This window comes from Pseudomassariella vexata (assembly GCF_002105095.1).
Source record: "Pseudomassariella vexata strain CBS 129021 chromosome Unknown BCR38scaffold_14, whole genome shotgun sequence".
Taxonomy (NCBI): Eukaryota; Fungi; Ascomycota; class Sordariomycetes; order Amphisphaeriales; family Pseudomassariaceae; genus Pseudomassariella; species Pseudomassariella vexata.
In genome coordinates this window covers 160252-184933 of record NW_024467969.1, presented here as the reverse complement: position 1 = coordinate 184933, position 24682 = coordinate 160252, and the positions used below count along the sequence as shown (strand labels likewise).

The window sequence follows — 24682 nt, the reverse complement described above, 5'->3', positions numbered from 1 at the left end:
GCAAGAGTATAGATGGATAGGATGCAACATGCTGAGCTACTATACTTAAATCATCCGATGCCTGAAATTTGCCAGCCTGATAGTAGTTGGTCATCAGGATCTGTATCGTCGGCCGCAGCTTCCGTTGTGTCCGTGAATCAAGCTCTCCATCAACCGGAAGTGTTTCATCCCGACTTGGTCGCCGGCGTGCAGCAACATCCCGTCAACCCGTCTCCAGCGTCAAGCCATTTCTACATTCCATTCGACTTTTGCCCCCATCGATGAGGTCCTGCACCTGATCCTTCTCCACACCGGCGGGCATAGTTGTCAGTGGTCACATCCGACGATGTTCCCCACTGTCGAACATCAGCAAAGTTCAGAACCTCCACTACACACAGCAATGTGGCGATGAATTCAAATGTCTAGACCGGTCCACTAAAGTATGTGGTTCCTTTGGTATGGTTAAAGTTTGACTCGTTTCGTTTCTCTGGAAGTGTGGAACTCCAGCAATGCTTCAGCAGGGCACGACTAACCTTTGCCGGTTCCTATTTCCGAGGAAGACCATCTTTCTGATGTATCGATGATCGAGGACATGACTAGGAACAGCCATTCAGCTGGCATATCCGTCTCGTGTTGTCGAACGATGTGTTGCAGATATGTTGCACACAAAGTCACTTGCTTGATCTGTTGGCCAACTTCACATTCCAGATCCCGCAGCTAGGGACAAGGCATTCATATCGTGAAAGTCTTGGAGTTAGGTACTGCGCACTTCCGGATAAGTTAGCCGTCCAGTTCCTTTCCACCAAATGGTTCCCCTTGATATTTCGACGGGACGGTTGCTCTCATCGGCTTCTCCCAAATTGTCATTTTAGGTTGGCTACCTTGCCTGATAGGTGTGTTCTCGCGTATTAACCCGACTCACAAAGTTGCTTTCCCAGCGCCCGACGCCTGGCTGCTATTTCCCAACCACCAATTCCGTCTTCCCACGCACCCAGCCTTCAACCCCGTCACAACCCCCCCCCAATTTCTACCATGCACTCTTGGCAGTTGGACCATTTGGATACTTTCTCACCAAAAACTTCCTCGCCTCGTCCAAGAATAGAATGAACAGACCAAAAGCCATGGGCAAGAACCAGTGCGCCGTCGGCACAGGTGACGTCCCCAGAACGGACTGCAGCTGCGGTATGTAGAGCCAGAGGATGGCCATGCACAACGAAAAGACGATAGCCGGGAAGAGGTACCAGTTCGAAGTCCTTACGTTAAAAAGTGGTGGGTGCTGGAATATGCTCCATCGTCGAGTGCGAACGGCAAGGAGGTTGAACCATTGCCTGTTAAATCCCTCGTCAGTCACGACTATTGGCGTGAAATACACAAAGGTTAAGATCACTTACATAACAACAAGGTTAACGAAGTAAATCGAAGACGCCTGATTCAACTTCTGGGTATAAAACTCGGCATCAATCCCCTCCGGCAGAGCTCCAAACGAGAACCACAAGTCACGGAATCGCAGGCCGTTCAGCTCGAGGTACCAGTACGCCATGGCGAATGAAACCACCGTTTCCATCACACCTACGACGCCGTATGCGTGTACCACAAGTTGCCAGTTGACGAGGCGGTCTTTCTTGATGTTGCGGGGTTTGCGCAGCAGGACGTCGGCTTCGGGTTTTTCGTAGGAGAGGACCGTTGCGGCGGCGCAATCCGTGAAGCAGCTAGTTGTTTGCGTGTAAGCCAGTTTTCCCCATGGGGAGAAGGGGCAGAGGTGGAGGAGTAGATGCATACCAAATAATGATCATTAAAAATGATGATAAAATCTGCGGCAGTCCAAACAGAACGTTCGTCATCACCGGCCAGAACTCAGCAAAACTACCTGCTGGCAGCAAATAGCAGATAACCTTCTTCAGGTTGTCAAAAACGACCCTGCCATACTGCACGGCCTCAACAACAGACGAGAAAGTGTCAAGCAAGACCATATCAGCCGCTTCAATCGCAATATCCGAGCCGCTTCCCATGGCGATGCCAACATCGGCCGCCTTCAGCGAAGGCGCGTCATTGACGCCGTCGCCCGTCATGCCCACCACATCATTGACCTGGAACTCCCTCACAATGCGCAATTTCTGCTCAGGCGTTGTGCGCGCGAACACAATTTCATCGTACTCGGTAAGAGCTTTCCACTGGTGTTCGTTCAAGCCCATTAACTCCGGGCCGCTAATCAGGAGCGATGTCCTGTCCTGCGGTTTCGCTTCGTCGGAGACAGCTTCCCGGGGCAGGTCGGTCGCGTTGTGCACGAGTGGCGTGGGCGTGCTCACGATACCGGCGTCTTGGGCGATGGCTAGGGCCGTCAGGGCAAAGTCGCCCGTCACCATAAAGATGCGGATACCTGCGCGACGCAGGGTTGAGACGACGTCGCGGATTTCGGGGCGGAGCGGGTCGACGATGGCTACTAGACCGACTAAGGTCAGGCCTGACTTGGCTTGCTCGAACATTTCGTCTTCGAATTGGCTGGTCCCGGGTTGGTTTTGGATGTCTTGCTTGCGGATCACTTTCCTCGCGAAGAGGATACATCGCTTGCCTTGGCTGCTGTACGTGTTCTTCAGGGCTTCGAAGGTGGCTAGCATCGTGTCGTCCAGGAGGTGAGCGTCGCCCGACTTATTGGTGAAGTGGGAACACCTCTTGATGAGGATATCGGGCGCGCCCTTGATTGTCAAAAGTCTAATGTGTGTTAGTTTAATCCCAAGAACACTCACCACTTCGCTCTTTTGAGCACTCACGTATCATCAGCCTGGAAGCTATCCGCCTCGCCCTCAGGAAGCGTATCTGTCAAGCAGTCCGGTCGAAAGAGCGAGAAAGTCCTGATCATGTACTTGTTCTTGCTGTTGAAAGCGAGCTCGTAGGTCTTCTGCCAACATTGACGCAAGTGACTCACGGAACCAATGTGTTCGCTAAATCTCAAGATGGCTTGGTCGGTGGCATCACCATACACGCGTCTATCTTCAATAGGTAAATGCATGGTCGCGGCATCGAATTCAGCTGCGTTGCAGAGTCCGGCCATGCAACGGATTTGACCAACGGCGCTGGTAATGATACCGGCCACGTCTGGCGCTGCGCTTTCACTGTAGTCGAGTGTTGCCTCCTGGTCGGTAAGGTTGTGCTCGCCAACGGTACAGTTCGTCACGGTCATGCGATTCTGAAAGGCTTGTCAGCATACAACAACTCCCAAAACTGTACTTGGTAGCAAGGAAGTACTCACCTCGGTAAGTGTACCCGTCTTATCAGAACAAATGACAGAAACGGAGCCGAGGGTCTCGACGGTTTTCAAAGATTTGCATAAAATCTTGTGTTGTCGCATGATATTGGCCGTGATGGTAAGACCGGCTGTCAGGGCGATAGGCAAGCCTTCAGGAATAAAGGCAATTGCCACACTGACACAGCTCACAATAAGAGTCGGCACGTTGATCCATCCCGGGTGGTCTTTTCGTAGCCAAGCCCCCCTGCTGCGGTCAGTCATTATACCCGTTGCTCAATTCGGGGGGTCACGTACCAGACAATCAAGACGACAAGAACCATGGTCAGCATAATCGAAGAAATGATGATAACAAATCTCAGCACTTCTTTCTCGAGCGTCGTCATCTTCGTCTTCGGTTCATTGGTCAGAGCTGCTATCCTTCCAAAGACAGTTCGGTCACCCGTTGCGACGATGAGGCCGGTACACGCGCCAGAGACACAATGGGTACCTTGGAGACCAATGCATTTGGTTTCAAGGTAATTATCATCAGTTGAGTTGACAGTCGCAGCAAGGGGCAGGGACTCTCCCGTAAGGATAGACCGGTCGAACTTGGCATCGGAAGACACATGAAGAAAGCGCATATCAGCCGGTAGCTTGTCGCCAGCTTTGATGCAAACGATGTCACCGGGGACTAGCTCATGCGCGGAAATGGACGACTGGATGCTGTCTCGGATGACCATGCAGTCTTCGGGGAGCATGTTCTTGATACTGCTCATCACACGGGATGAGCTCCAGTCTTGGAACATGTTGAAGCCAGCCTGAATGAAGAAGACCGCGAGGAGCACAATAGCCAGCGCCTGGAACATCTGGTTAGTGAACCTGACTCACTTTTCTTTGGCCAGGGTGAGTATGAATATGCATTACCAGGTTAGCCAAAGCGGGCGGGTTTCCAAGCGGCTTCCATGACACGAAGACGAGAATTGCGCCAATGAGCAAGATGGGACCGAACCCCTTGAACATGTAGCCCAAGTATTTCTGCAGCGTCCTCGACTTGGGTGGCGAAGGAGCATTGCGGCCATATTCTTTGATTTTCCGTCCGACCTGCTCACCCGAGAGCCCCTCTCTCATCGAAGAACCCAACCGGCGTATGGCCTCATCGGACGAGATGGTGTGCCAGTCCAGCGAAGACAGCTCTGTGTGCCAACAATCAAGTCAGCAATGGGTCTTTTTGCGCCAAAAAAGGGACGTGGTGGTTATCGACCCCTGGTGGCTGAGTCCCTCGCCTTCTCAACGGCGGCGACATCTTTGCTTTTGCTCTTGGTTTCTTCGATTTGGAAGGAGCTGTATTGGGCGACGAAGACAAATTGTCAGTACACACAACTCAAGTCGTTTCGTTTAGACAAAATGTTGTATTCACACAAAACTGCTGCTTACACCGTGCGGTACTGAATGGGCAAGATGACGCCAGGTTCGACTTCGCGTCTCGAGCGCACGCTGTGGATGGAGAGCGAGCCAGTGGAGTTTGTACGGCGCAGGGTAGAGCCGCGGTATGGTCGGGTCGTTGCTGCTTCTTCGTCGCCCCAGCGAATATTTCGATCTATTGGCGGCTGCTTCAGTTCTGTTTCATCCATATTGCTGTCTGGCATTGTATCACAGGAGAGCTCATAGACAGGTAAGTACGATGGTTGCGGTTTGGGGTTACAGATAAGTTGAGCAAGGTGACACAAACGAGACAAAAGGTCGAGAAATGACGGGAGGGTAGGGGCAAGACGCAGCAGACGCAAGATAAGCGAGCATCCTTTTCTATAAGTTAAGTTTCTAGCGGTCTTTTTATATGAGCAATACAACCCAAGTCATGGGCAGTACGACGACCTGTCGGGAACACCTCGACTTGATATCTCCAAAATGGGAGCCGGCACTGTCTGTTGTCTGGCTCTCTAGTCCGAAAGCCACTGTTTGCGGACGGTGCGGCGCACGCGAAGCTTTCCAGTTAGGTAACGCAAACAGCCCCTGATGACAGGCGTCAACCGCCAAGAGACCCCACGCAGTGACGTTCGCAGGTGGACAGAAATCAAGCCTGACAGTGTTGCTGACTGGGTAGCACATCCGGCAAGGCTCTGAGGAGAGAGCTAGTGCACTGTTTCAAAGGCCGTATGTGCACGAGTGACTGAGGTGAGGGAAAAACCAGGATTTCTGCCGCTGTCGGCGCAGGATGCGGTTGTGCTCCAGCAAGCAGCTGCGCTTGGGGTGGCCGAGGAAAGAAAGCGTCAACGGTGAGGAGAGGGCGGCCTCCCGTCAGGTCGGGGCCACATGTGAACCGCATAGAACTGGAGTTCGACGAAAGTAGACACAGCCACGATCTGCTATATTCTTATGATTGGAAATGCAGCAGCGCAAGGGGCGGGGACCAGATTCTTCCCCAGATATTAGAGTTGGCGACAGCTCCACTTGATTCCGATAGGGCAGAGCTCGAAGCTATCCCCTGTAGCCATCGCGGCTTTCCCGATGAGGAAATCCAGAGGCATCGTTCATACCCGTGAGTGGCTCTGCGGACTAGCCTCCTGGCAAACTATGACCCTAATAACGTATGTGGATTTGTTGCGGGAACCTTCATTTCGGCGGTCAAGGTTTTCTATTGGCAACACGTGACGATTCGTCCCCGCCGCGAGAAATCGCTCAAGTGGATGCGCCAGCGTTGCGGAACTTCAAGTAAATATCTCACTTCAAAAAACAGGCGATATGATGGCGGACAGGAGCAAAAGTCTATAAGCGAACGCTCGATTTGATCTGGTTTAATGCCGACAGCTCTTCTCTAGACTGCACCTCATCTCATTGGCAGGCGAGTAACAGAGTTACAGTGCAGTTTTGATGCGTGTAACTGGACCTTGCGTTGCAATGCATATTCAAGATCAAGCAAGAGTGCTCAATATGTATTGTTCACACAACAGCCAGAAGGTTTCTGCGTGGGGGCCAATAAGAGCCAGATTGAAAGGGTGGGTGGTCGGTCAGTAAACACGTCAGTGCCCCCGAGAACCTGGGGTCCATGTCCCTCTATGCGGCTGTCGTGCACCCATCAGGACTATTGTTATAGCATGGTCTGCATGGTTTGATTTATGAAACGTCATTCATCTATTGGTTGGGCCCCCACTGTGTCACCATGTAGTCGCGCAGCTCATTCTAGTATCCGCATGATATTACGAGACTTCACTCGGATCCCATGGCTCTGGTGCGCTTTGGTCACAGGCTCCACGGCCTACTTCCTTGTAACTGGACACGTAGCCGCGCACAATTTCCATGTGCGTTGCGCGGTTTAACGATGGCTCTAAGACCTGGAACAAATATCTGGGCCAGGGTAGTTCTGGTTGAATTTTCGGCGTTGAAGAAGCCGTTGGCTGCCTTGAAATCTAGTTCTCTTCATCAGCTACCGTACAGTTAAGCAATGTACCAGATGCGAGAAAATTCAATGGGTGTAGATGCATTACATTGGCGTTGTTCGTTAATAAAACACACTTCACATGTTGCAACCGGCCGTAGATCGACAGACGAAAGCTTTTCGCGCTAATTTCTTTCCCATGCTGCTCGCGCTGGCTGCCTCAGCAGCACCCTTTCCCCTGCCCAATTCATCTTTGGGACTCGCATTGTAATGCCTCAGCCCACGATTGCTGTCACGTCTTTGAAAGCCTTGCGTTTCGGTACTCTTGCTGGGCTATCCCTTGCACAGCACGTCCCTTCTATCAAATGACCCCTAACCTAGTTGATAGGGCATGCGTTTGTTGCCATCCGCTAGGCTGGTCTTCTCAAGGAACGAAATCTACTGTGGACGCAAGACGCCTCCTAGTGCTGGTCAGAACTGGTCGATGTGTTCCTAGCTCTGTTACAGATATTAGAGCGCCGGCTCCCCGTCGGCGCGGGCCCTGTGTGTCAGAGCATTGTGAGGTCGTGGGAGGTCGTGGAATATCGTGGAACCCGAGGAATTTATATAAGGGGAGAGTGTCTCAGGGTGTCTCAGGGTGTCTCAGAGGAGGAATAAGAGGAAGGCCTGAGATGAATAAACCATTCCAAACATATCTACCTGTGACCACCCGAAGATCAACACCGGGAGCACCTTTTTCTCCCCTTCACTCTGTACTTTTGCCTTGCGGCCTAGCCGTTCCTGACAAAGGATCTCTGAACCGGCCTTATAGTTATGGAGGCCAGCATCCAGACGCGGCGTCAAATCGACCACTTCGTCCATTCTTCCGCGACCTCTGAAGGATATTTACCTCTACATAAACGCTTCTCGCGTTTTTCCTCAGCAGCCTTCACCTCTCCGGTAGTTATTAGTTTCGGGCGTCATTCTACCTTAGTCTCTTCACGTTCTTGTTATTTTCTAAGAAGATCAAAATGCACCTTCCGTTAGAGCTTCGATCGCATCCTCTCGTTACTCCTCGGGAAGCTAAGCGTTGCTGTGGCTCATCGACCGATCTCTAACACAATTATTGGGTACATCTTCCAGGGTATAGTCACGTCCTAGCCTACCACCTGTAACGACTCTAGTGATTAATAGCGACACAAGAGGTTTTTAATCGTCAGATCCAGCCTGAGTGATCTAGCCAGCTAGCTATCGAGGATGCTCGAAATGCCTCTATATTAGTCGCCAAGGCGAGTCTGGAGATCATCTACGCATGCGTCACCATTATCTTAGATGGCTTTAGACATCATAATCTATGCTGTGCAGGTGAAACGCAAAACATATAAACAGACCGATTTAGATATTAAGAAAAGAGACCGGATCATTCCATTACGGTTAATCGGAGCTCTGTTCCACTTAGGCGTGTAGTTGCGGCCAGGCATTCCGGCCATCACCTTCTAGAATGCTTGCATTCGGCAATCCACAGGTACTTCACTCATAACATATAAGTCTGCACTCTTCAGGGTCTTCTTCAGAGGAGCATCTTCAAACTATGCACCGTTTCATCTATACGGGATTCCTTCTGTCCGGGCATCGCAACACGTCCAGATTGAAGTAATGAGAGACTACGTAGTAAAAGACAGTTGGAAATTTCGGCTTCACGATCCGAGAGGCTGCATAGAAGTTGAGACCAATCAATTGATCGCAAGGCTACTGTTGCGTTCGTCGCTTCTCCGGTTCTTAAATTGTCATGTAGACCCGTTACCTTTTCACGCTTCTGGAACGTGGCTTGACTGTACGGCAGCTGACTTTCTGACGGTGGCTAACGGCTTCTACCATGTCGAAAATTCAACCAAAACTACTCTGTCACAGCTATTTGCGGCTTTGGATTTGGGTTTGTGTGACATCAGTCGACGGTACAACCATACGCGGGGATGGTAGCGCGATTTGGTAACGAAACCGCTAATGTGAGTCCACAAATCGATAGGTAACGGGCGGCATCGAGACACAATATTTGCCTGCATGGCGGATGCAAGACCGTGTTGAGCTGGGGAGATTTGCTGATGGGGTTGTCAGGCGCAGTTTCAAGTCACTCAGCATTCAACTGTTGGCGACGCGACGTGGTCGACGTGCAACCCCCGCAGTGTCAAAAGAGCCGATCCCCTAAGCTAACATGCATTAGGTGACGAACCCTGATTTCCGGAGCACAAACAGTCCTGTGGACGGTCGTCAATGAGGCTGACTGACTCAGCACGCCCACGGGCACACCGCTACGACTGGGCGTCCGACTACAGAGCCTCAGTTCGGATTGTGCCGACTCGACAGCTCGAAAACGTGTGGCGGCAGAGCTGTAGCTGGCCTTCCCCTCCGACTACATGAACGCTGGTAGCTTTCTAATGTTCGTTCACGGGAAATTACTGAGCTCATGGCTGAGCTCATGGCTGAGCCAAAGCCAGCAACACAACAGCTGCCCCAAAGGCCCGTGCTATATCGACTGCTGGTGGCTTACCGCTGTACTAGACAATTGTACTGTTGTATCAGCAGCGCCGTGGCGACCTAATGAACATCATGGTGAGACTTGAATATATAAGACTTGATCTCCCACGATGCACATTCTTCGTCTGGTTCCTCGTCATCTCACACAGCTGCACAGCACAACAGAACATCCCATGCCTATATCGGGCGGCAAAACCTACGTCATCCAGAAGCCCTCGGCGTAACTTACCCAGTTACGACATGCAAGGCTCTCAGTGCCATCGAGGCTTCTGAACTATTTGGTATCTATGGCGGCGTTAATTTGTCATGAGAGACGGTTAAGTTCTTCGTTATTGTTCGTTTTCCTTCCATTCGCCATTCGAGGGTATCTAGCAGCGGCGTCTGGAATCTTGTGGTTTCAACGTATACCGTTGGGGGCATTCTTTATGTGGTTAATGTGATTGAAAGGTGAAGTTTAGCAACCGTCTTGACGCTGTTGGGTTTGATACATCAATTGACTTGAAAATGATTAATACAGCTGTGACAGGCTGTGCCTGAAGCAACTGCTTTGTTCTCATCACAAGCTCTGTCTTCATATATAAAATAGCGGTTTCCCTCGCCCACACTCAGCGAGACTCCTGAAATCGTCATAAAAAGGTCTCATGGTACAAGAGGCTTCCTAATCAAATAATCGAGGACTGCTTTGAGGTTTGTTTCTCTCTTCCTTCCTTCGCCTCTCTTTCTTTTCCCCCACCCGCCCCCTTATTCTTTTTTCTCTCTTGGTCATAACTTGATGTTCAAGGAAAGAATGTGATTTACTAGTCTTCATCCGCAGCATTAATATAGCGAAATGATGGGACTGGGTTCCCGAAAACTCGCTGGATTGTACCTAACCTTCATCCCGAGCATGTTGCATTACGGGCATGCTGATACATGACCCCGAGGGTCGCCCTGCAGCTATAGATAAGATAAAATAGGTAGCACAAGAGGCCCTTCGGCCAGCCAGCTAGCTTAGGTAACCAAGTTTCCCCAATACCACAATCCACACCCCATATGCACTCGCATCATATGCGGATTGGTTGGAGTTCTCGCCGTGAACTGTGTACAACTAGGAATCTTTCATTGAAGTTTAAGGATGGCAAAGACAGTTGCAAAACGTTGGTGTCTGGCTCGAAAGCACCTCTAGCCTGCCCGAAGAGAAACCAGTTTCTCGAAATCTATAGACAATTTTAACAGACAAGGAATCATATGCAGTGATGATGCCTGTCTTTCCTTGCATAGGAAGGCCAGGAACGAGCTAGCCTACCTGGAAGCCGACCCCTGTGAGGAAACTACCGCAAGCAAGCGTAAAATTCAAATTTCGATTTGAAATTGATGCAGGGAGGCTAAACCAATCTCAGCCACCCGCTGTAACTCCACTTGTTACTGGGCTCTGATTTGAGACTACCCACTCTGCCCCCCGACTACGTCAGTCTCCAAGTTGAAAGTAGTCGCGTTGTCTGCTCAGGCTCCTGCCTTCAGGAAAATTCTTTTGAACGGTTTTCTACATTGTTCGTCTGTATTGAGACAATTTAATGGAGGCTTTCTCGGATAGTGCAGGATGATACACACACTCAGCGCAGCATCAGCCGCGGGCTCCGAGATATTTGCTGCCATCGCGCTGCTCATCATCTCCTTGGTGGTCCTCCTCATCCTTCGACATTACCTCCCGCTGCGAACGACGCCGTCCTACCTTCTCGTCCCTGTTTTCTTCGCCCTGTGGCTGCCGGCCTTCATCGTACTCCTCGTACCCATCGATCTTGCTTCGAGCGCTGCGACCGACGATGACGCTGCGAGGGGCATTTGGTTTCCGGAGCGCTTGCTCTTGGTGTCGTGGAGGATCACGTACTGGCTGACTTTCGTGCTTACATGGTATGGGGCGTCGCATGGGGATTTTCGTAATCCAGAAGTACTGATAGAGAGCTGGCAGGTTTATCCTACCCATACTCGCCGAGTATTCCGACGCCGGGTATCGAGAGCCGAAGGACCGCATCCTTTACTCATTGCGCCAAAACGCGCAGTACCAAGCGATCCTGCTCGGTTCTGGAATCATCGGGCTCCTATACTTCTTCATCTCCTATGGAATTCATTACGAGTCCTTCAAGGGTCTGGTCATGGCTCTGGCATACTGCTGGGGTTTGGTGCTGGCAATCTACCTCATGGGCCACGGACTTGTTGCGATTCCCCGGGAGATTTTCAGGAAAGCCAGTATACCTGGGAGGCTCAAGAGACTACAGGCGCATGCGCCAGGACTACATGAAAAGATGGAGGATGCGCTCTTGACTCTGGAGGACTTGGAGATGCAGGTCTCGGAACTGAGCAGGCGCAAGACGGGCAGTGCCAGGGATTTCCAAGACTGGATCGAGGAGTTGGCCGACATGTGCAACATGCCCGAATCTCGACCAACCGCCGCGGTCCCTCGCTCAGATGTCGACAGTCGCGTTCTTCCAACGGTGATTACGGAGAAATACTTGGCGGATCTCACGCGGCGACTCATTCAGTCGCGTCATGCCAGATCCAGATACGTCGAAGAATGGCATCGTCTCCTACAGGATGCTGCAAAGGCACAGGCAGTTTTGGACTCGGCGGCTTCTAAAAAGCTCGATTTTGGCCGGCCTAGCCCGGATGCGTCGACGCTCGGCAGCATCACTCTGCTCACGCCCTATACCCGGTACCTACTGCATTTCCATGTTCTGCCTTCGTTCAGAATCTTCCTTGGAGGTTTCTTCGCCTTGGCGTCTGCGTGTATCATTTGGTCCGAGATGGTCAAGGTAGCGCTCCCGAAATTATCGGTAATCCGCCTCAGCGTGGTCCACCACTGGACGGGAGACAAAGGCCAGGTCGGGTTGGCCGGTCAAGTCATCGCCGCGCTCTGGATATTATACATGTGCGCTGCCGCCCTGACCTCCGTGACCGAGGTCAAGGTGTGGCGAGGCCGTGCCTTGGTCCGCCGCAACACGGGTCACGAATCCGCATTCTGGTACGCCAGCCAGGTCGCGAGACTAAGCGTGCCGCTGTCGTACAATTTCATGACCTTCCTTTCGCCATCGATATACACCAAGACGATATTCTATCGGTTCCTCGGAAAACTGATCGACCTAACGCCTCTGGGAAAGTGGTTTGATAATCTCTTTCCCATTCTTGTCCTCATCCCCGTATGCGCAACCCTCTTTGGTCTGTACGGCAAGGTGAGACGAATGCTTGGCTTCGACCTCGAGCTCGTGGATGACGAGGAGGAGAACGAGACGGGCTACGGTACTGGTTCCTGGCGAGAAGGCCGAGTCCTGATCGAGCGCGAATTGAACGGGACGTCCATTTCCAGAAGGAGAGCAGACCCAATTTTCAGGGCCTCGGGGGCTCGAGCTACCCCTATCCTGCCAGTGCCTGCATCTAGAAGTGAAAGTGGGGCCAGGACGCCATTTGCCACTTCACCCGGCTACCACGACAACCCGACCAGAGGCGGAGAGCAGTCTTTGCGCCCAGGCCCGGCCGCTGATCCGGAAGACGACAATTTCTTCACGAGTTTCGGCCATCGGTTCAAAAATACGATTGATGGGATAGATACGCCAAAGTGGATTCAGGAGATCGGGGATGGCTTCAAGAAACCCAAGTGGATGGGTGGTAACGAGGAGTCTCAGGCTAGTGGATCGGGGGCGGCTGGAAGCAATATAGATATTCGGAGGTGGTTTGGGGGTGATGGTAGTATAAGGCTGTGAGGATAGAGTTTTGAGATAGACTAATCGGAATAGAACAACACGAGCAAATTTCCAATATTTGATTGGTGTCCTTGTTCATCCACCTTGTGACCGGTTTTGTCCCTACCCGACTAGGGCGGATTTGCCAAAGGAGCTGGGTGGAACTGAGGGTACTTCAATCAGCGATCAAGATGCCCTATTAAACCCGCATTGGTGTTGGGCCATGATGCTTTTGATCTCTCCTAGGTTCACGGGTGCCCTGGGCTTAACCGCAAGACACAAATTTGTTTGTTGCCCCTTTCCTGAGCACTAGGTTAGGGTAGTTTGGCTCGAAGGCTATTAGCACTTTAGGGGAACTTGGCATCAATACACGTGAATATGAGCACTATCTCACAGCCACCAAACATCTCTATATGTTCTATTTTATCCGCGAGCGTGAATGCTGATATATCTAATTGTAACACCCGCAAGGCCTCGCCTTTGGTTTTGGAGGGCTAATTCCTCCCCCTGATTCAATTTTAGTGTCCTTCTTTCTTACAAGCTCGCTCGTTGACATATATCCCTTCCCCTATTCCAGCCACCATCTGCTCCTCCGCCTCCATCTTCAAACCCCTCCTCAAAATAAATATTTCCCAGACTCTTCGGGTCCAATTACAATACTGGCGGTGTGAGTGCCAGAGCCGGCCACAAGATCAGCAGCAGGAGCGGCCGTCGCGGACAGAAATCGTGAAAGGGGCTTTTACTCTGTTGACGATATGGGTGTGGGACATTACTTAGGCGGGGTTGCCTGCATCCGTCAATCAGGCTACAGGGAATATCAAGGTACTATCGTTGAAACTAGAGTTGCATTGTCCATGCCGTATCAATCTGAACGTGATTCACTGTTCATAACCATATCTAGTGGATTTAATGACACTTTATACAGCAAATAGGGTTCAATCCCAGGTACTGTTATTGCTATGTAACGATGTCCTTTCTCCACTTTCGTATTGATCATTTCCCACAACTTCGTTGACCTTTTCCACATGCCTACTCAACCACATCAACATTTAATAATTATCATCCCCAGTTCCCTTCTGCTCCCTCTTCTCTCTACCCTTCTCGGTCAACTTATCACTCCCGAACACACTCCCAATCTTCTCAGCGAATTTGCCCAGGTTAGAGTCCCCCTTATTGTCAGACTTGTCACCATAGTTGCCGGAGCTACCGTAGTCACCGCCGCCAGTGGACGACCCGTACGAGCTATCCTGCTTGTTGCCGGTGCTGCCGTAGTTGTCTGAATCGTTGTTGCCGCCGAAGCCGCTTGGTTTGTTGCCGCTGGATCCGTAGGTGTCCGAAGTATCGCGACCGCTCGATCCATACGTGTCAGAGGTGTCGCGACCACTGGAACCATAAGCATCCGAGGTATCCCGTCCGGTATTGCTGGAGCCGTATGTGTCCGAGGTGTCACGGCCAGAGGAGCTGAACGTGTTTCCACCAGTGTTGCTGGAGCCGTATGTGTCCGAGGTGTCACGACCAGAGGAGCCGAACGTGTTTCCACCAGTGTTGCTGGAGCCATACGAATCATCGTTGCCACGGCCGCTGGACCCGTAGCCTGAGCTGGTCTGGTTGCCCGAACCATACTGTGGCGACGCGCGTTAGTTACGAATAGTGTTCAGGATCAAGCAGCAGAATTAGAGTTCTGACATAAGGCACAGAAGCACAAGCTTCAGCTTCAATGTTATGCCTGACAATACAATTCTTGCTCTCAAGAGAAATCAAACAGAGTTGAATTTGAAATCACATACGGTGTCACTGGTGTCTCGGTCACCAGAGCTTCCATAGATACCGCGCTCGTTGCCCGAGCCTCCCGTGCGGCCAGTTTCATTGGTGCCATCTCCAGCCTGGCGGTTGGCGCCCTATAGCTTGATTAGAGGAACGTCTGCGAGGCCATTATACTTGGGTTAGCATACGTAGCGGTCCTCGCCGTAGCTGGACTATATGAGGTATTAGCTGAGGTCCCAGTTCAGCAGGACGATATAAAAGGAGGAGCCTTACGTCCTCGTTATCGTTGTTGTAGTTCGACATTGTAAACTGGGTTGGATGATGATGATGGTCGAGTGACAAGTCTAGTAGAATTGTGTCTAGGGATGATACAAAACGAAGATGCAAAGAGCATGCCACCAAGACGCCGGGGGTTGGGTTCTTTATACTACCAACGTTGGAAGCATCCAGTAACTTGCTTTCCTGCCTCTTCCTACAAGAAGACACTTGCCTTGGTTGCTTCACTCATCTGAATGAGGGGGGAACAGCTCAGAGCTGCTGGGAGAAGCGACGTCACTACCGAGCTTTCCACAAGGCAAACTGTGTGTCTTGTTTCAGCACCACCAGCTGGCTCGGGAAAGTAGATAAGTAGACGCCAGCCTTGATTATAGACTCTTGCTTCGGTATACCAGGGCCAGAGGTAGCTGATGTCAAGCCGTCGGGTCCCATGACAAGCGCCGTCGATGTCGAGGTACATCGAAGACCACGTGGGATTAGTTCCTCAATCGCCATGACATCAGTACCAGATGAGGTTTAGATCAAGACATCGCAACTAGTGGTATCATCGAAGATTACAACCCTCCGAAGTAGCTTCAGCTGTAGTTAGTCGGGCGTAGCTCTCTCTCTCTCTCTCTCTTCCTGTGCCATGTTTCATCCGGTTTGCGTGTTAAGATGGCATGTCTTAGTACCTGGATCGCATCGCCCCGTCAGCAAACATTGGTGGGGGCAACTGGTTCATCTACTTGCGGGTTGGTCTGGACGCATCGATGACAACAGCTCGATACCTACTCCTGGAATGTGCTAGCGGCTTGCCATGACTGGGCCCTGCTTGCTTCTGTGGGCACAATTCCTGTTTTCCGTTATGACCGATGCTACTGTCTCACAGACACAAGTCAAAGGAATGGACCCCTGGCGTCATTCACCGTGTATAGAGCGTGATGTGGATATGGGATATTTCATGGCCAAAAACGGCAGCGACAAGAATAGCGGGGTAGAAAACTGTGGGAAGCTGCGTTGAGATTGAAACATCTAATTGGCGGCCTCTAACATGAGATCATCCTCGCAGGCTGAACTCGTCATACGCTCATTTTGGTAAAAGCCAAGAAATCCAACACGATGCCCCTCTTGGCATGCAGTAACCTGCTCATCAAGCTTCAACACGGAATCCCAGATCGAAGATGCCATGCGAAACCTGCTACGTATGCCGTTGTCCTACCCCACCGTGCCCACTTACGTCAAGACGTAACCGCACTGCTGGAAGGAGGGACTATGGAGTGAATGGAGCACCCGAGTGATGGATGGAAGAACCTGCATGTGTTGGAATTCCATCGTCTGATATCATCCAGTCAAAGAAGTTGTATACATAGCACACGGTGTGTGTCGATTCGCTTCCATCTTGCAGCTCCTCTTCAGCGTAGAATGATCGAATTCTGTTCGGTGTTTCCATGATGGCGTGGCAAGCACGCCAAACCCGTACGATCGTGAGGGACGCGTGAGATGAATTCTGCCGGGACTCCATGATTAATACGGAGGAGTTGATACTTGTAAAACATTTTCGCAATTTGATGAACGTATCGTGTATTCGCGTGTCGAAATGGTACTTTGATTCGGGTACCAACTTGAAGAGTGTTTGAACTCTAAGTCTGATATGCAATGCCTCTTGCCGACTCCCGCTCCAAGTATATGCAGATGTCGTAAAATAAGCCGTCAAGGGTCACGTTAGTAGTTGGTGCTAGTCCAGATAGTGGACCGCTGTCTTTGACAACCAAAGTGTGTCTAGCGCCCAAACATCAATGCGTCGGTCTAAGGGTATCAAATGCATACGTAAAGACTTGCGTCAAAACTTGAAAGGGTTTCCTCCATGCACCAACTTCATCAGGCCGCTTCTTCTTCTCCGTCCTACTGGACTTGCGATGCAGACCATCCTCCAAGTCTACCCACTTGTATTGCGTGAGATATAAAGTGTCCCAAGTCTTCAAGAGATGGTCGCCTCGACACCACTCGCCTTGAGGACTCCGTCGTTGCCTTTCGACGCGGGCATCGCAAAACGTCGCTTTTGTGCCTTTTCCGTCAGCATCACGATCTCATTGAGCATCAGCTCTCGAGTCGTGCGGGTGAGCTCTTCGACATCTGCGGACGTCAAGCCGGTCGTTGGGATTGGGTCAAGCACTAAAGGACGTTAGTAGCGTTCAGGAGAAACACGTAGGTAGAGCACGTAGATAGGGCTATTCAGCTTACCCTTGAGGGGGATTTTGCCTGCTCTGAAAGTAAAGTTCTTGACATAGAGTATGTGAGAGTAGTTGGCGGCGACGACAGGGACGATGGGCACACCAGCCTGAATAGCAAGATGGAAGGCACCCTTCTTGAAGGGCAGAAGTATGGGTTCTTTGGAGTAACTGCGCGTGCCCTCGGGGAACATGTAGACACTCTGTTTGCGCTTCTTGATCTCCTCTGCCGCACCACTCATCGCTTGCCTCGCATCCTTCGAATTCTTGCGATCAATGAAGACGGTGCCGCTCAGGGCCATGAACCACCCGAGGAAAGGCCAATTTTTCAGAGACTTCTTCGCAGTCACACTGCAGTATTTGGGAAACATCCACCCCAACATCAGCACATCCAGCTCTGTCTGGTGGTTCCCGAGGAACACGGCCGGTCGTACGGTGCTGAGGTATCCATGGGGGTCTTCAACTTCGAACGTGATGCCAGTCGAGTAAGCCATGAGGTATTTGAAGAGGCGCGCCGTCGTCCACTGCGCAATCTGCTCTTTCCCAACCATGCGCAATGCTATCGAAATCAATGCCCCATAAATAGCACAGATCATCAGCGCCATGTAGCCGGCCAAGCAGCGAGCCCCGAAGGCCGCTTTCGGTATGATGAAGGAGATCATGTAGAGGGCGATGGTGAGCGCGACCTGTCCCACGATAAAGTAGGCCAGGTAGACCATGTACAGTTGAAGCGACATCTCGGAAAGGCGTCGATCGAATCTATCAGTGGGAGAAAATTTGCGGTGTGGGATGGCTTTAGTGTTCGTCTTATCGCGAGCGGGAGAGGCTTGCTGAAGGTTTGTTGGGCTGTTCACAAGCTCGTGGGCTGCTGTCCCAAGGCGCCGAACCCTCGCAGTTGCGTTGCTGGTTCAGAGGTCGTCAGACTTCGATAAACACAAGGAACTGATCCCAACTTCTTAGACAAAGGACTTGAGCCTTGCGATCTAGAGCTCGAGCTAAAAACGATCACAAGGCGTGCCTTTGTGCTGCTGCAAATAAGGTTTCCAGCTGAAAGGCCGTCAAGAGAAAAAACCTGGGGAAGTTCTCACCGACGGCGGCACCCGATTCTATTTGTTGAGGGGGCAGATGAGTCGTCTTGGCGCTGATATCTCGATGATCCACTCTTCGACTTCCAGGCGTCGACTCATGGTTGCCACCTCTGAAATCATCAGAACAATGCGAAGTTAGGACCTCATGACCAGCGAGTCAAAAGACAATCCCAGGTCGACGGAACTTTACCAAACTTTACGCAGCAACGGAACATCTGTGTTGTGCTTTCATTGGTGATGTAATGCGATGAGCCGATGGAACCCATCGTGTTAAAGTCAAGTAAGTCACCACAGTCACACACCTACACAGTACTTATTAATCGGCTACTAACCACTATAGAAAAGACTTTTAGGGAAAAATTACACGTATTTTTATCGATAAATATTAAAAAGCTATAAGTACTCTTTTCAAGTCCGCGCAGCTATAGTGTCAGAGAACAGAATGCCATAGGCACCAGTGGGTGTCAGGACACTGAACGCAAGACACCGGTGGGGCGCCGGAGGGGTGTTTCGGACAAAAGACTCCCGAGTCATGATTACAATCTATGTGAAGCTTTGGGATGACGAGAGTCAAGATCCTTGGCATCGCCGACCCTGCTGTTATGCCGGGTCCAAGCGGCGGCCTAGCTATCTATATAAGGACCATCTCGAAGTAGGATAGGGAAGGAGCAGAGATCAATGCATCACCGTGGGCACCCCTACCTGAGACCGCCAGTGACCACCCGGTGCTACGTAGGAGGGACGCCCGTTACTCCCCATCACTCTGTACTATTGCCTTCGGCCTAGCCGTACCCTGACATATAGCTGCGTAGCACATAACCGGCCTAAATATGATTTTTGAGTAGTCTATTAAAATATTCCAAGCTACGAAGTAACTAAATTATTCGCCTCTGGGCACCGCATAGGCCGCCCCAAGATAACAGCTCTTTAGGACTATCTATTCATAGGCGTATAGAGGGCGTGGCGTAAAATACCCTTTGTAGTCTCATGGTATCGATATATTCGTCCTGTAGTTAGCTCAAGCTTATAGTGGGCCACAGCAGCTGTCAAATCCATTTCCGTACATGTGCTTTTATTGAATTTAGCTAGGAATTGGGTGTGCAATTGGGTGTTAATTACTTCGTACATGTGGTCACGTTGGAGTTGTGTTACGAACCATTAAACCTGGACCAACAAAGAAGGCCTGTTGGCAGGCCAGAGTGGACACGCTCGCTAGGATCACGGGACCCCGCATCGGAAGAACGACGGAACGAAGGTCACGTGACTAAGTATCTCGGTACCTGGATATATTGGATCGAGATAGATCCAGTTCGAGCCAGGCTCGAGAGGATCATGGATCGATCCAAATGATCCAACAGGATCAGTGAAGGAGAGATGGATATATAAGGGACAGGACTCCCAGGCGTTTCATAGATAGACAGTCTCTACTTCAGTGATCAATCTAAGCATCAATCTAACCCATTGGTGAGGCAAACTGCCTTGACGACTCTATTCCCAGTTACCCTACTTGAATACTTCAGTTACCCAGAGCCCTATACTCCATACGTCAGACCCCGATATTATTGCTAAGGACTCCGCAGCAGGACTTACTTACTAGCACAAACCCTTACAGACTCTTTAGTGGTTTACGCAGCTAGACTATTAGAGGTTTCGCTACAAGTTGCCTACGATGGGGTGCAGGTGGGGCCAGACTCTTTGAACATGAACCGTTGCACATTTGATGAGCTTGTTTGCTGAACATTCTGCCAGGACTTATGAACCTGCAGGGCCCAAACGCATGTGCAGACTCTCCACGGTCTTTTATGATCACCTAACAAGATTGTCTTGCTGGAGCCACTTTGAAGCTTTGGAAGAGATCCGAGTCGTGTTTGCAGGTTCGTTCCAGGGTAACCCCCTGTCCATTCAGAACTACCTCACGTTGACGAAGTAGTATTGCTGCTGTACCAAAGAGTATTGTGTTCTTCTTGACAATGGCTTAGAACATTGCAGGCTCACGGAAATTCCGAGTCTTAAATAACAGCAGCGAGCAGTGAGTAGCGTCAGATGTATATAGTTAATCATGGGACACACATGACATCTTGCACATGCAAGCGAGCAGTGCCTCGGCACATCTTCTCGATGTCACATCTAGCCTCAGACTAATCAAAGTCTTGCATGCCTATCTTCCAGTAATAGTATCCAGGCCTTATTATCATTGCCGATACATGATATTTCTCACTGAATGGTCCTCAACGACGGGTGTGGCATTCGGCTACCGTCGTTGGGGTAGATGGTGAGTGGAACTTCACCTCTTGCACAATGCCCAGGTGTGCTCTCTTCCTGATGGCACCAAAGCCTGCCTTATATTTTCGACAAGAAAAATCTCCTCAAATTGCAGGATTCGTTCGTGAACCAGTAGAGTCTCAATCCTGTGAGTCCAAATGCATATCATACTGCCACTACCAGGGGAACCTCCACAATGGAAGACCGGCAAACTTGTATTCTTGTTCGTTCCATCATCAATACTAGACAACCAATGAACTTCCGGCCAGTCGACAGCGCTGTATCGCAAGGATTTATTTTCAGATTTGTTGTTATGTTGAGTATTGCCGAAGCTGAAATTGATGCTAGGTTTCATCAAAGGTGACCTAATGTCTGAACCCGCATTACTAGACCTGCAACTTGGTGTATTTTCAGAAGAGACTCATTCTGTAATCCATACCAGCATGCAGAGAGCGAAACCGAAGCTGAAGCCGGATTTGAAGTCATGTTGGAATGGATGGGAAGGACTGTCAATGCCTTGGGCTGTTTTTTCCAAAATATTCCACCTTGCCGTTTCTTGTTGCGTACCCGTGTATTTGGATGTGCACCGTATGAGCAGTATCTCAACAGATCGAGGGAGAAGAAGCAAGGCCATATGTAGTCTGGTGGCGGTCTGGGCTTCGTATTCATCAATTGGACGCCTATTCCTTCTTTCTGTCACGAATGTGCGATAATCCAGCTTCATTATTCTGAGGATATTCACATCACGACGGCTTCGAGCCTGAAGCGGGGTCTTAGGAGACAGTGCAGAGATCAGGTTCCTCAATGAGACTTCGAATGAGGCGCACAATGGACTCCGTGCTTCTCAATGTGACTGTTTTGTAGAAGAGACGTTCTGCATTTCTCGGAACGCATGTGGCACTAGACAGCAATATCAAAGTGTGGCTTGACATATCTGGGATTCTTGGTCAGTCTTGTAGTGTGGCTAGCGCATATTTCTGGCATGACCAATGTAGGTTGCGCAAGGGTCGAGAGGCCGTGCAATCAGTTCGTCAAGTGTCATAAGGAATAGTTCGACGGGGAGTCTAACGGAGAGCTTGGTTTGCTCCATGTCGAGATCTGTCGGGCACTTGTTCTGCGACTCCATTGTTGAAAGGGAGTAACGGCAACCGCTCGCAATCGAATTCCGGGCTATCTTTGGGAGTATCTCAAACAACGACAAAATGATAAGTAATTCACGACGATCGGGAAGGACCCAGTGCATGAGCGAAAGATATGTTGACAAGGCATTACCTTGAGGCAATGCATGTGTGGATGTGAAAAGAGAGACGGAGCGCTCTTAGGAGAGAATGGCTGTATTGTAGCGGTCTAGGTTTGGAGAGACGAAAAGGATTCAGCCGATACTGGCAGGAAGGCAGCACTATTGAAATTATATAGGACCAGCATTGCAGATGCTTACCAGCGCGCTTGCCGCCATCCCTTCCAATAGGGATTCGCTTTTCGACGTGAGGTCTGGTATTTATTACGTATCTGTGAAGCATGGACAAGCTGAAGACAAAATAAACAGGATACCTAGGTAGAAAACCAAGGTACGCCGGTTTATTTCACTGGAATATCAGGCTAGCTTATATTATTTGTCCTCTAGATGCTCGGGAAATCATTGCAACTAAATGCGGCGGCAGTAACGTGCCTCCTAATGATATGCAATCCAGGTTTCCCATCTATGACTCGGCAGGAAAGCTGAGAAGACTAAACCTCTGACTACCCCAATCGTTCATATTCCACACATTATCATTGAAGACCTCCTGCCAAATGTTAGGACTAAGCGCTGCCCCAAGATCCAGATTCTGCTGCTGCATGGCATTCACGGCCGCTGGCGGCCTCGCCATCTGCGTCGCCCCAAAATTGCCGCCCCCAGTAATTCCCGTCATCTGCACCGCCGAAGAATCCAACACGGCCTTAATCCCCTTGAGCATTGAGGTCAGCCTCTGAAACGGGTCTTGGTCCGGCAGCAATCCCTGTGTTTGCCGCCCACCTCGGGTCTGCCGGATCTTGCGCCTATCGCAGACGAGCTCCATGTCATGAGACAGTCTATCCATCAGACCGCCCAGCGAGAGGTCCTGCCTCACCAGGTTCAAGTCCCAACCGGGGGCTTCGAGGTTGTACAATTTAAGACAGGTCATGAAAGCGTACATGCAGTCGAAGGAGGAGATACAGATAAAGCGAGGAACCTCAGTGACGGGTCTCGCGAAGCGCAGTGCTAGGAAAGCTTTGGTGACTCCTAACAGAGTCCAGAGGAGCTCGAGGCAGTCGTTGAATTGCAGGTTGCCGGGGCCAAGTTCTTGTGTGTCTTGCAGTGCGACTCCGTACAGGAAGAGCTCAGCGATGCGGACATGGGACATGAGGTTGTTGTCTTGGAGGTAAGTTGGCAAGGGTGCCTTGTAGGCGTCAATCTGCTCCTGAAAGCTCCTCACCACCACGAGTAGAGGGAGGACGGAAGACGGCGGGTTCTGGAAGTTGTGATTTATTGAGAATGTTGTGGTGATTGACTGCGCAATTTGCTGGATCTTGACCAGCCGTACGAGGAGCTCATCGGTGGGATATTCTGACTTCTGCTCGATCATGCGACAAATGACCTCGATGTAGGCCGCGCTCATTAGAGCACCGGGTCTCTTGCCTGTGGTGAAAACACTAAAACGCATTGAGTCAAATGCCTTTGTCAGGAAGGCTGGTTCAGAACTCACTTGGTCACCAGGTGGTATGTACCGGCAAATGCTCGCATGTGTTCCAAGCATGCAGAACCATGTTCCGCTTGTCTGGTGGCGATCTGATTGTCGTTGAAGCCTAGGTTGACGCAAAGAGACCTAGCCAAGAATGGCAGATTCGTCACTTGGAAACTGTTCAGAGCATAATGAAACCTATTTCGCCATTGGTCAGTTCATTTACACGAAAATTCGTAGACATCAAGCTTACCAAGCAAGATACAACAACAAGCCCTGGAGCAAATCAACGCTCTTATGAGGTCTCGTGAAGGCCGCTTCGCTGAGCTCCCTCAGCAACTCTGTACCGAGCTCGAGCTGACGTTTCCCATCCAGATGGCAAGCCTCGACCATGACGGCCTTCCACAAGAACAGTCGCTTCCATTGGAGCTGCGCTGCTGTCAAGTCATGTGGCACGATGACGAATGGAAAGATATGCATAAGCTTATCCTTATACTCGCTCAGAAGGGTGCAGGCCTCGGCGCCTTGAGGCCAATTACTTGAAGGCGGTTCGTTGGCTATAGGCCTTCCAGCAGGAAAACGTGGGGCCATTTCCTATTGCCCATCAGTCAATATGCCCCTGCAGCAATGGTTTTAACTCACTGCCCAGTCGCCCATGGCATTGAAGTTAAGCCCAGAGGAATCATGACCACCCTCCGCGACTCTGTAATCGGGAAACATGTGGTTGAAGAAGCAGTATGCTTTTATCCTCTTCATATATTCAGTCTGACCCTGGCTGTCTTTCTCCGGTTTATCCTTCTCCCTGTCCGAATTCTCTTTCACACTGCCAGGGTTCCTCAGGATAGGCTTTCCCAGGTCTGGCAGATGAAGATTCGATATCTCCAACTGAGAACTGAGATCGGCCAATTTCTTCTCCAGCTCCACAACTCTCGTCATCTTTCGACCCTTCCGAAGCCTTGGCGGCGCGGGAGTCTGCTTTGAGCATGACTTATTTAAGCGTTCACATCTGTTACCTTCATCAGCCCGGGTCACCTTTTGACGTCTCTCCTTCTAAAATCGCTCTACGTCTCCCGGTCCTCCCTGCTGCTCAAGCCGAGAAGCTTACCGCTCACACTTGTTGGGATTGCCGCACGCAATACACCTCGTCTTGGCTTTTGCACATGCGGTGCAAGCCCTCGGACCCATTTGCTTTCTTTCGACTGCTCTTCCGTCAAATAGTCCGTTGGAAACCGCTGCGGAACTTGGAATGACCAAGTCGATTCGAAATTTGAGGGGAAAATGTCACCGGAGACGAGAAAGCTCCCGTACCCTTTCCATTATGATGCTCCCACGTCGGTATTTAAGTTCACGCTGACTCTCCTGACTAGAATTCTTCATATGATGACTGACGAATAATGTTGAAGGACAATCTGACAAGTCTCTCCGGCTCCGTTGGAGACGGACGGCTCAACGCGAGGTCGAAGCCCAATCAGATTAGAGCGGACACTTTTGATACAGGGTAGTTGTTCCTGCAGTGAGCCATTCTCCCAACCTCTGCCGTTTGCCGCTTGGAGCTACCTCGAGACATCGAGCCAGTTAGCCGAT

The 24682-nt window shown here is 50.7% G+C and overlaps 5 protein-coding genes across 5 annotated transcripts; 1 reads left to right on the top strand and 4 right to left on the bottom strand.

Moving 5' to 3' along the window:
• Positions 1–1006: 1006 nt before the first annotated feature.
• BCR38DRAFT_488838 (putative H /K ATPase alpha subunit) lies at positions 1007–4848 on the bottom strand (the record flags this gene model as incomplete). Its single annotated transcript, XM_040864328.1, has 9 exons — positions 1007–1307; positions 1371–1688; positions 1759–2688; positions 2748–3163; positions 3227–3467; positions 3518–4059; positions 4127–4395; positions 4464–4543; positions 4637–4848. The coding sequence occupies 9 exons, from the start codon at positions 4846–4848 to the stop codon at positions 1007–1009; spliced, it is 3309 nt and encodes a 1102-aa protein (XP_040711789.1).
• A 5636-nt stretch (positions 4849–10484) lies between these two features.
• BCR38DRAFT_445619 (LMBR1-like membrane protein-domain-containing protein) lies at positions 10485–12869 on the top strand. Its single transcript, XM_040861028.1, has 2 exons — positions 10485–10979; positions 11038–12869. The coding sequence occupies exons 1-2, from the start codon at positions 10669–10671 to the stop codon at positions 12821–12823; spliced, it is 2097 nt and encodes a 698-aa protein (XP_040711788.1). The 5' UTR covers positions 10485–10668; the 3' UTR covers positions 12824–12869.
• A 775-nt stretch (positions 12870–13644) lies between these two features.
• BCR38DRAFT_64243 (uncharacterized protein) lies at positions 13645–14953 on the bottom strand. The gene is made up of 4 exons (XM_040865533.1): positions 14840–14953; positions 14755–14778; positions 14590–14685; positions 13645–14424 (listed from the first exon to the last, which is right to left on the bottom strand). The coding sequence occupies exons 1-4, from the start codon at positions 14867–14869 to the stop codon at positions 13852–13854; spliced, it is 723 nt and encodes a 240-aa protein (XP_040711787.1). The 5' UTR covers positions 14870–14953; the 3' UTR covers positions 13645–13851.
• A 1846-nt stretch (positions 14954–16799) lies between these two features.
• On the bottom strand, positions 16800–17768 carry BCR38DRAFT_351640 (uncharacterized protein; the record flags this gene model as incomplete). The annotated part of the gene is made up of 2 exons (XM_040856658.1): positions 16800–16993; positions 17063–17768. 2 exons carry the CDS (start codon positions 17766–17768, stop codon positions 16800–16802), a joined length of 900 nt encoding a protein of 299 aa, XP_040711786.1.
• Positions 17769–21971: 4203 nt separating this feature from the next.
• Positions 21972–24495, bottom strand: BCR38DRAFT_477399 (uncharacterized protein). The gene is made up of 5 exons (XM_040863072.1): positions 24204–24495; positions 23741–24104; positions 23352–23692; positions 23123–23296; positions 21972–23069 (listed from the first exon to the last, which is right to left on the bottom strand). Exons 1-5 carry the CDS (start codon positions 24281–24283, stop codon positions 22100–22102), a joined length of 1929 nt encoding a protein of 642 aa, XP_040711785.1. The 5' UTR covers positions 24284–24495; the 3' UTR covers positions 21972–22099.
• Between the last annotated feature and the right edge of the window lie 187 nt (positions 24496–24682).

Excerpts from the sequence above, each read along its gene's own strand:
- BCR38DRAFT_477399 (XM_040863072.1), bottom strand. The coding sequence starts at position 24,283 with ATGGGTCCGAGGGCTTGCACCGCATGTGCAAAAGCCAAGACGAGGTGT. Across the intron at positions 23,693-23,740 it reads ATGCCATGGGCGACTGGGCA|GAAATGGCCCCACGTTTTCC; the intron begins GTGAGTTAAAAC and ends GATGGGCAATAG. Across the intron at positions 23,070-23,122 it reads ACATACCACCTGGTGACCAA|TGTTTTCACCACAGGCAAGA; the intron begins GTGAGTTCTGAA and ends AATGCGTTTTAG.
- BCR38DRAFT_445619 (XM_040861028.1), top strand. The coding sequence starts at position 10,669 with ATGATACACACACTCAGCGCAGCATCAGCCGCGGGCTCCGAGATATTT. Across the intron at positions 10,980-11,037 it reads CTGACTTTCGTGCTTACATG|GTTTATCCTACCCATACTCG; the intron begins GTATGGGGCGTC and ends GAGAGCTGGCAG.
- BCR38DRAFT_64243 (XM_040865533.1), bottom strand. The coding sequence starts at position 14,869 with ATGTCGAACTACAACAACGATAACGAGGAC. Across the intron at positions 14,686-14,754 it reads GCTACGGCGAGGACCGCTAC|GCTGGAGATGGCACCAATGA; the intron begins GTATGCTAACCC and ends GCCAACCGCCAG. Across the intron at positions 14,425-14,589 it reads ACCGAGACACCAGTGACACC|TATGGTTCGGGCAACCAGAC; the intron begins GTATGTGATTTC and ends GCGTCGCCACAG.